Below are 10466 nucleotides of genomic sequence, written 5' to 3' on the forward strand. Positions count from 1 at the left end.
CACCTAAGAAACCATTTTCTTTTTTTTTTTTTTAATTTTTTTAACGTTTATTTATTTTTGAGACAGAGAGAGACAGAGCATGAATGGGGGAGGGTCAGAGAGAGGGAGACACAGAATCTGAAACAGGCTCCGGGCTCTGAGCTGTCAGCACAGAGCCCGACGCGGGGCTCGAACTCACAGACCGCGAGATCATGACCTGAGCCGAAGTTGGCCGCTTAACCGACTGAGCCACCCGGGCGCCCCTAAGAAACCATTTTCAATCACTTCCTTTCATAATTCTTAGCATCATGGCCCACTTCTTGGGAATTTCAGAAATGACTCAAAATCAGTACAGTAGGGAAAAAAATATTTATTTTCTAAAGTCATTACCTTGACAGGCAAAACAAAGCATTTTTCTCAATTTCATTCAGAAATACACTTAAAAAAATACATAGACCAATATGGCCTGCCCAGACATATATTTAACATGGTAAATATAAGGAATAAACTGTTAGAATATAAATATCTATAAAAAAATAAGTACGTCAAAATTTATTCCAACCTCTTCCATTAGCCACTTACATAAAGGAAAATAATTTCACTGCTTTAAAGCATAACCAAATGTTTACTTTTCAATGTCTTCCATAAACAATTCTATACCATTGTGTTTCCAAAGATCAAGGCAAGGGAACCTCCTGATTCAATGATCTTTTTTCTTGTGGATCAGAGCTAGTAGATTACCATGAAACGTTACATCTACTACTGACATGTTAGACTAGACATCTATGAGGCCAAGATTTACAACGGGGGCTTTGGGGGGAGGGGAGGGCAGGAGGGGGAAGAGCAAAGGGAGGCAATAATTAAAGGTGGGGAAATACTTCTTGCCAGAGTGCAATATAGGTGAGGTAGACTCATATTCATCAAACCCATCCTGATTTTACAGTAGTAACAGTGTCTTTCAGTTTGCATTTCTGTGAATTAAAAAAATAATAATAAAAGTCTTTTGCTTTTTTTTTTTTTTTTTACTTGAGTGTCCTTCGAGTGTGTTTTCAATTTGTGCATTCCTTAGGAAATCTTTGCATGGACTTTGGAGCTTCTCCCTGAAACGTGCCAGGCGCCTGAGTGAGACACAAACACTCCCTTCGGACCCTCTTCAGAAATTCCACCGCGTGTGGAATCTCCTGTCCTCCCTCTGGAGGATGCCACCCTAATCCACAAGTCACTGTATCTCTCTGCTTTCTGCGTGGTCCAACTATCACCCCAGATGAGGAAAGACGGAAGCGGTCACCACTGATGGAAGCAAATGAAGACAGATTGGGGGGACTCCTTAACCTTCCCTGGAATGTTTACAGTGAGGACACTGGCCCGTTGCCAGTCTGGAGCAAGAAACGGTCTAAGCAGGGAGGATGCTTTTGCTCTGATCCCAGCCATGTGGAGAGAGTGCAGAATCAGCCACAGGGTTCCCTCCGGGGAGGAGATGGCATGCGACAGGCCCCGGCCACCTGCCATCAATCAGTGCGTTCGGTTGTGGGTCACTTTCTTCTCTCTGTAGATCTCCGCTTTCAGCTTTGCAACACGGAAAGCTGTTTTGATGCTGTTCCTGATGGCGTCCAACCTATTAAACAAGACAAGAGAAAACAAATGTTATTTTCTTAAAAATCGTTGCTGGGCAAAAGAGGCATCTAAAATTAGAATCTAAGTCCAGTGCCTGAACTTTCGCCGCCGACCGCAACAGCATGCTTCCCTTTGTTAACCTCAAGTGAAAATAAAGCCTGCCCCTTATGCTTGGAATAGGGGGGAGAGGAAGGGAGCAGCGGTCATATCTAAAGGAGAGGAAGGGAGCAGCGGGCATTAAATACAAATTTAAAGTACAAGTTCAAGGTAAGCTAGAGATATTGTCTTGTCTCCTGTGCTCCATCCCAACTACGACACCACGGGACTCTACAGAGAAACTGACTCAACGTAGGCTTCAAATAATCATGGATATCTGCTTTGTCACGTAAAGAAATTAAAGGTAACTTGATGGGAAAGAAACTTTAAAAAGAGAGGTGGAATATAGCTTTGCTCCAAGCAAATATGGTACCGCAAATAAAAACCACATATATATATACACATATATGTGTATATATATATGTGTGTATATATATGTGTGTGTATATATATATGTGTATATACATATTGGATTGACATGAGTTGCTATAATAGAAACTAATAGAAAAACAATAATAATTTCCAAGTCTGTTTACCTAACCCTGTGATCTGGGGGAGGAGCATCAGTGGCCTGAGATTATAAATATGGAAAGTACAATGGCAAAGTGAGAAGTCACAGACAGCTAAGGATGTCCCACACACCAGCAGTAAACCCCTCAGAAGTAGTTCATGGCTGTCAGGACTGTGCTCAGAACACTTTGAGCATAGAACCTCCTGCTACTGGATTTCTAGGAAAAGTGCCCGGGGACCACGGTAGGGAAATGTTGAACACGTGACAGATCTGAATGTAGGTTTCTCCCCTCCAGCTTGTGAACGCTGACATGTCTGGGATATGGAAGGGTCATCACTCAAGAGGTCGAGAGCCATCACAACCCTACGGTGTTGCCTGATCTACGTTCTTTCTCTGCTCCAGCTCACGACCTACTACAAAATGGGAGAGCTTTTCAGAAAGACATTGGCTTTCCACCGAATGCACTTCCCTGTTAAAAAAAAAAAAAATAACCCCCCAACACAGCTCATTCTAATTCTCACCAACCCTACCTAATGACTTTATTCTCCCTTGGGCCACTGGAATAACTGCTACAACTTTTCGAAACCTTAATTATGTGGGACACTTTGATTTAAAAATAAAATAAAATAAGCAACCAAAAAAAAAAAAAAAACCAAACAACCCCAAAACAAAAACCCTCTCCCTGAAAGGACTGTTAATTTCTCAAGCAAAGCGGTAAATACACTGATGCAGAAAAGCAAGGACTAGCTATGACCAAATGACAAAGGTGTCTGTAGATGTATTCTGTTTGGACAATCTACCTTCAGACTGGGCGGCATGTGCTTAAGATCACCAAAGTGCATAGGGGGCAAAGGTCTGCATGCAAGGTCTTCAAAAAAACATCTGGGAGGGATTCCTCTGCTCTTTTTAATCCACAGACTACGAAAATCTGTGTTCTTTTCTTCCAAGCCCTTCTCCTATTTGCGAGTCTCTTACCTTCTTATTTTTCTTCCCGCCACCAGCTGGTGATGAGTACACTTTTCTCCAAGCTCAGAACAGTCTTTTCCCTTCTTCTGGTCATCCCAGCCCTTCTCCATACTGTCTTGACCCCTGTTACAAGACAGATGGGGAAATGTACTTCAGCAATGGGACTCTCCTTCCTCACAAAGTCTCTGTTAATTTCTCTTAAGCAAAAAGGCAGCAACATCACGACAGGACGATCGGGAGGCCATAAAACTGATCGAAAGCAAAGGTGTTTCTACCTCACCTGAGCTCTTTTCCCACTTGGCAAAAAGTCCAGCACTTCTTGTCTTTCTGGCTGGCACACTGACATCTGTTCCTGTGGTCTGTCGCCTTCGTGGCAAATAAGTCCTTTAAGGATCGCTTAGACCTAGAAGGGCTTCCAAGTCCATACGGGACGATGTGCCTGTTACCAAAAAAGAGGAATACAAGATATTAGCATGATTAACAGTCTTCAAAACGACGCATTCTGTGGCGCAAACTCATTGCAGCGGGGCACAAGGCTCTCACCACACAGCTCCCGGTAGCCCAACTTAGGAAGGTCAAGTGTGAAGGTAGTCAGGGTCCCACACCCATCAATGGCCCCGAGTGCACGTACCCCTCCAGGAGAAAACCATCTAACTCGATGAAATTCCATTTTAATTTGTAACAACGTTCTCTTCTAGCTCAACACAAGCAGCTTTGGGGTGTTTCGTTTTTTGTTTTGTTTTGTTTTTGTTTTTGTTTTATTTGTTTGTTGCTTTGGTATCTATTTCTTTCTTTTTTTTTTTCTTTTTACTTTTCTAACTTTCCATCTAGTTAACAGCTCTTGGGGGGAGGGGCGGGGGGGGCGGAATTCAATGCAAAACCATGACTCACAAGATTTTGAAAATCTCTTTCCAGTTCAAGTCACGTGATAATGCTAAAAGTGCCTCCTGCCGGGGGCCGGGGAGGACACACTGCTGCACCCAGGTTTGCACATCTCCTGGAATTGGTGACACCAGGTGACTAGCAGAAGGCCTCGTTTGCCAGAAGGCTCTCTAGTAATTTCCAAAGTGTCCCTTTTGAGTCTCACCTAAAAGGGATAAAGTCACCCCCTTGGAAGGATCACCTTTTAAGTTATTAGGGTCACCGTGGGTTTTGTTTGATTTGATTTTGTTTGGACTCTGGTCATGCCTCGCCAAAATGGGACCCGGCGTGTTTTTGTTTACGGCTGCTTCTGACGGGTGCGCTAGTTTCCAGGGTGAAGGGATGGGAGACTGTTTTCTTCGAGCTGGAGGCAGAAGAGAAATCTATGGGCCCTGTTTCTATTGCTGTCTTGAAATAGGCTTTTCTAAAGGGAAAGCACAGAGGGGTCAGGACATCCACCTTCCGGGTCCAGCCCTGCCACGGACTCACTCCTTGGGTTTTTGTTTTTCCCTAGGTAAAAGGAAGGGATTGATGATCACTTTGTACCACCCTTTCTGCCTCAAGAGTAGCACAGGTTAGACTAACCCACATGCCCTCAGTAGCTTATTCCCGAAGCCCGGTCAGACCCCACCAGAAGAACATCCCCCTCCGAAATGTGTGGCAATGACCTGCTTGTCACCACCATTTCCCGTCTCTCCTGTCATGAATGTTTGAGCCACAGGGTCTCAGAAGAACCCCCCCCCCTTCCCTGGCTGTTGCAAAGAACCAACCTGCCTGGGAATTCTCAGGAATAGAGGGGCACTGTCCCCACCCACCGAGGCACCTTCACGTCCTTCAGAATCCAGACCAGGGGCTCCCCGCAAAGCAACTGGCAGGAAGTGGGCTCCAGGCTGGAGCGGCCAGAGGTAAGGGATAGCTAGCGTTCCGACGCCCTCTAGAGACTCACTCGGGAGTGTTGACCCAGATGATGTCCAGGTGGCAGAAGTAGACACACTCCTTATCCAACAGGGAAGAGCAGGAGCAGCGCTTGGACCGTCGGGGCCGCCAGGGCGCACTGGGAGCCGGCTTCTCCCCTCCGCTGTCCAGGCCAGTGCTGAGCTCCGCGCCCAAGACCGCTGGGGAGAGAAAAAAGCCGGTCAGCAGGGCATTTCCCCGGGGATCTAGCCGGGCAGATCAAAGCCCACCTTCAGCCGGCCTTCGGCAAGAAACACAGAGCAGAAAGGGCTCTTTATGTGACTTCATCTTTGCCCCCACCGGCTTACCCACTTTCAGGGAGATGACACGTGTGCAGGGGAAACAGCCACCAGAAAAGGGGACCGGCCCCCATGAAGCAGCCCCCAGAGGAACGCCCAGACATGCTGCCGGTGGGAAATCTGGGTGGCTTCTGCATGGGATTCAGGAGGACGGTGCCTTCAAGTTGGCCGATGACCAAAGAGCTAAAGTTGAATAAATCGGCCGCCTCTTCCTCGGTTGGGAGCCACGTCCCCATGCAGGTGAGGGGAGTACCGACCACTTCACGCCTGGTGGAGGGCAGGGACTAGCCCAGGTGATACGCAGCCCTCAAAACTAGGTGGAGGTCAAGAGCTTTCGGGGGGTGAGTGGAGAGAAAGAAGAGAAACCAGCTGTACGGTATTCATCGCAGGTGGTAAACTCTGAGGAAACCCCTGATCTCGGGTGAGACTGAGCAGCAGCTTGGGGACCTAATCAAGGTTCTGTGGGCTTCGAACTGGGAATCCCAGGAGAAGGATGGCACGTGTCGGATTCACCAGCTCCCCCTTCCCCACCCAGGAATCGCCTCTTCTCACTGACAAGTTAGCCATGTGGCTTATCTGCCCAATTTTGTACATTTCAAATGATCAGACACATTCCAGGATTTTCATTCCCTTGACATCTTTTCTCTTTAGTCAGGGTCATGAAAAGACACACACACAAAAGGGCATTGACCCTCAGAAGGGGGAAACAGGCAGATGCACACAGACTATCTAAACCCTTAAGCAGCCAGCCTTTATCCTAGCTCCCCTCCCACGACAGGTGAATACAACTGAAAATAGACCTCACGCTGTTTTGGGTGCCAAAAACCTGCCAAAAGAGGCCTAAAGTCAATAATGACAAATTTTAAAGAAAACATCTGCTTCACCCTGAAACTGCCCCGGGGGGTTGTTCAGCAGACCGTTCGGCAGGTGATTTTACTGCTCATATATTGCTCGAATGACTGGAATAAAATTCCTTGGCTCTGAGCTGAAATGTTTAAATATTTTACACCTTCACTCGCTATTTAAACAGTCTTGAAATAAAATACAGAAGTTCCTATATGTGCTGTTACCTGTACAAACACCTACACCGGGAATGTACCTTTGGCGAAATTGTATCTTGTCTTTACTTTTCTTGAATTGTATTTTTAAAAGCCAAGGAAGTATACTACATAAGAATAGTGTGTTACTTTAACGCCATAGGAGCAATTGTTTTCAGCAGAGGCATTTCCCCCCCCCCCCACTAAAAAAAACTGAAGTAACTTTAGGCAGTTATTCCCAGGCACTTGATATCTGACCTGCGGTAATAAAAAGAACGGGAAAACAGAAGCAGGAAAAACACGAAGGTGGACAAGAAGACATTAACATTCAGAGATTTACAAGTCGCCGTGCCTACCTGCTTCTGGAGCTCCTTGGAAAGCCACAAACAGCAGAGAGAAAAGCACGGGGAAATAATCCATTGTGGTGCAAAAAAAAATTAAAAAAAAAAAGGGGGGGGGGCGCGGATCAAAATCCTCCCCTGCCAACGAAACCCGAAGGAAAACGAAGAACAAGAGCTTCAGTTGCCTCAAAGCGCTTCTGGTTATTCAGATCTCAACGCGATCCTTCAGCCTCAGGGCGCTTTTAACGGGCAGCAAAAGAAGTTTCTGCCAGGAGGGCCGGCAGTGGGAGCGGTCTGAAGACGCACGCGGCGGTGGCGTGCGGGGGGACCCGGCAGCGCGACCGAGGACCCTCTGCGCGCTCGCCGCAGCGCCGATGCAGAAGCGCGTCTGACTAGGACAGCTCTCCCGCCGGCTTTTTATATTGAACCCCTATAGAGTGGGGGTAAACAGCTCCAACTTTATTCCAGCCCCAGACAATGTTATTGTGTTATTAGTCACCAACAGGCAACGTGCAGCCGGAGATAAGGCCGGGCTCTAAAGGAAATCACTGCTAACTTCAGAGGCAGACGCCCGCCGTCTGACAATTCAGGGGCAGGGCTAAGAAAAAGAAAATACCCATTAGAGAGACCTTTGGTAAACCTGCCCGTGCAGTGCTTGAGTCTGCTTCCCCTTTGCGAGCTGCCAGCCCCAGAGTTCAAGAATCAGAAGAGGGACTCCAGAAAAGTCATACCATTGGTATGAAAAGTATGAGCTACAGTTTAAATAGATTGTATTGTTGTGCGCGGGTTGTTTTTTTTTTTTAATTGTTGTTCCCTGCATTCTCCTTTTATGTCGCCTGATTCCTTAGTGTTGATCACACAAGGGAGCGCTCTCCCCCTTCACCCCACCCCACCCCCACCCCCGCCCACCACTGGGGGTCACATTATTGTGGCAGATCAACATATTTGTCCCTTACTCCCGGCCCCCTCCCCCCCCCACCCAAGTCTTTTTTGCTGAAGTTCTTTGCGTGCGCAGTGAAAAAGATCCGTGGAGGAACAGCAAGGAAACGACGTTAAAAAAACAATTAGAGTCCTTGCGGGCACGCAGCCCGGTGGCATGGAGTACAAGCCCCCGTAAGCTTTCTTCTGTGCCCCCACCCTCTTTCCGCTTCCCCCCCAACGCCCCAGGTTCGGTAGCACCCACCGGTGTTAAGAAATAGCGGGAGAGGACCGCCAGGGGGCGATGCAGAGCCACAGGGGCTGATGTTTCTTGAGAACAAAAAGTAAAAACCTTGGCTCCCAGATAACAGAGGGAAGGCAGCCCAGATGACCGCTCAGGAGTGGCAAGGAATAGAAAGGGCTGCCTCTCGGAATATGTACTTACTGCCAGCGCGGGGACATCTTCTCTGGATCGTCCTCTCCCCGCCCCCCCCCCTCGGGTTCTTCATTTAGGGCAAAGGGGCATTCTTGTAGGGGGGTTAGGTGAATGTGGGATGAGGGTGGTGTTTGGGAAGGAGGAAACGGCCATGCCGAATATGGAGATCAAATAACAAATGCCTCACATTTCAATAATGGGTGACATTTTCCAAGCGAAGTCTATTTGCCCTCGAAATGCCCCCTGAAGTACCCACCGGGCAGCCACTGTGGCCTTGGACGTTTGGTAATACACAAAGCAAACCGTAAATGGAAGACGTTGGCTTTCTCAGGTAGCCTCGCTTTGCAGGTGGGTAAACCGAGGCACCCAGGGTTTCGATGCTCTACCCAAGTTCCTGCCGTGCCCTGAGTGAGTTCGGAGCGTCTCCCCTGCCCAGGAGGAAGATGTGTCTACACCTAGCACTTCGGGACGCCATCAGAGAGATGCTTCCTCCAGTTCCTCACCCTGTTTAACCCCAATCCCCTCCCCTCCCCAGGGTGGACGAGGGAGGGGTAGTCACATATACCCAGGAGGATCCCGTCAAACCCTTCCCTCCTCCCCCCTGCTCACCCGTCACCTCTAGAACCAAAAGGAGATTTTATCCCAGCACGAAAGCTGTGGACCTGGGCACACATGGGAAGTGTGGGCCTCCCTGGAAGGTACAGCTGGGGAGACAGTTACAGTAGCCGTGTCAGGCCTGTAAGGAGATCTGTCCCCTAAAAGGGACGCTGCAGCAGAGCTGGAGACGGGGGAGAGGCAGGTACCCTCCCGCCCACACCCACACCGGAGAGGCCTCCACCCAGGCCCCAGGGGACTCTGCCTGGGCCTTCTGCCTCCTCATAGGCTTACCTCAGCCCAGCCCTGGGGGGCTGGGGAGGGCACAGCTCCCCCTAGAACGGGGGGGGGGGGGGGGAGAGGTGACATCAAGCCGGAAGCCAGCTTTGCCCACCTCAGCTCTGGCCGGTGTGTCCCCACCTCCTCCCCCCCCCCCCCCCAGCAGACAGGGAGAGCAGAGGAGGGCTGATGTCATTGTCACAGGATCCAAGCTCCCCCCCCACACCCCCACCCCTGGGTGAGGGAAAGGAGGCCTGGGATCCCTCTCACCCCTTCTTTAACCTCTTGGCAACTTTGCCAGAAGCCTGGCAGCAGTCAGGACCAACCTGTCCTAAGCTCCTCGAGGGGAAATGACTGCCCCCGCCCTCCCCAGTCTCTGCAGGTGGAGCCCGGGTTACCCTCCAGGAAGCCCCTCTCCCCACCACCCCCGCCTGAGTGAGGCTGCCCCTGGGGGTTGCCAGGGGCACCCAGCAATCAGGTGGAAAGGAAGCAAAATCAAACTGCCCACACGCCTTCCCACAGTCCCCCGTCCCCTCCTCTCCTGCATGGGTCACCCTGGGAACATATTTGAATTATAAATACAGGGATCCGCCCCCCCTTCCCCCCAGGCCCTCTAGGGCTCTGTAAAGTAAATGCACGGGGGGGGGGGGGGGGGAGGGGGGTTTCAGATCTGGGAGAGTCCCACTGTTCCCCTGTACAGTCTCGCCCCCATCTCTGAATTCCGAGTTTCCAAGATGCTCATGGGCAGGCACGCGTGTGTGTTTCCATTTCTCTTTCCTTCTGCGGGAGGAAGGGGAAAGCCCCTTGCAAGCTCAGTGAAGGCAGCTATGGGCACCGCCTGGCAAGACATTTTCCCAAGAAGCAAGACCTGGAGGGAGAAAGAACCCCAACAAACCAGTTTTACAAGCTCCGTGTTCCCACCTCTCCACATACAGCATTGCTAGAGAGGGAGATGGGAGAGGCGGAGGCTTAAAAAGCTGGACAGAGTAATACATGAGGGCATCCCGCACCCCCCACCCCACCCCTCCAAGATCTAGGAGGGTGTAGGCTCTTTGTGGCCGAGGTCCTCAGGGAGGGAAGGGAAGGGAAGGGAGAGAAAGCACAAGAACACGACTTTTTTCTTCCACAGACCAGTTTGCCGTCGCTGTTCTTGCTTTGGCTCTTACACTTGAACACTGGAAACTATTTGACAAAGCCGCTTTTTTTTTTTAATGTACTTCTTCTGTATCTCTTGCTATGTATTAATAGATATCTATAAATAAATGCTGTACTACACAGTAGCAAAGTGTACTGTTTTTAGCACTCCTCAGCTTTGCTCTTTCTCAACTTTGGCGTAATAAAATTTGCAACTTTGCCAAGCCCAATAAATCTGGCGTGAGATGTTGCATTTAGCTCAGCAAAAAGAACAGCCGTTAGGTTGCTGGATGATAGCACCAGGAATGGGAAACACGTTTATTACAGGCACGGTGAAGCCCTCCGTGTCACTAGACTCGCTTCAATCGTAGACGGTTGACTGTTTCA

General features: G+C 49.3%; 1 protein-coding gene across 1 annotated transcript; it reads right to left on the minus strand.

Annotated features, from left to right (window-relative positions):
- Positions 1-329: 329 nt before the first annotated feature.
- Positions 330-7266, minus strand: EDN1 (endothelin 1). Its single transcript, XM_047857748.1, has 5 exons — positions 6734-7266; positions 5034-5202; positions 3447-3605; positions 3176-3289; positions 330-1594 (listed from the first exon to the last, which is right to left on the minus strand). The coding sequence occupies exons 1-5, from the start codon at positions 6795-6797 to the stop codon at positions 1492-1494; spliced, it is 609 nt and encodes a 202-aa protein (XP_047713704.1). The 5' UTR covers positions 6798-7266; the 3' UTR covers positions 330-1491.
- Positions 7267-10466: the final 3200 nt, after the last annotated feature.

Source organism: Prionailurus viverrinus, chromosome B2 (genome assembly GCF_022837055.1).
Source record: "Prionailurus viverrinus isolate Anna chromosome B2, UM_Priviv_1.0, whole genome shotgun sequence".
NCBI lineage: Eukaryota > Metazoa > Chordata > Mammalia > Carnivora > Felidae > Prionailurus > Prionailurus viverrinus.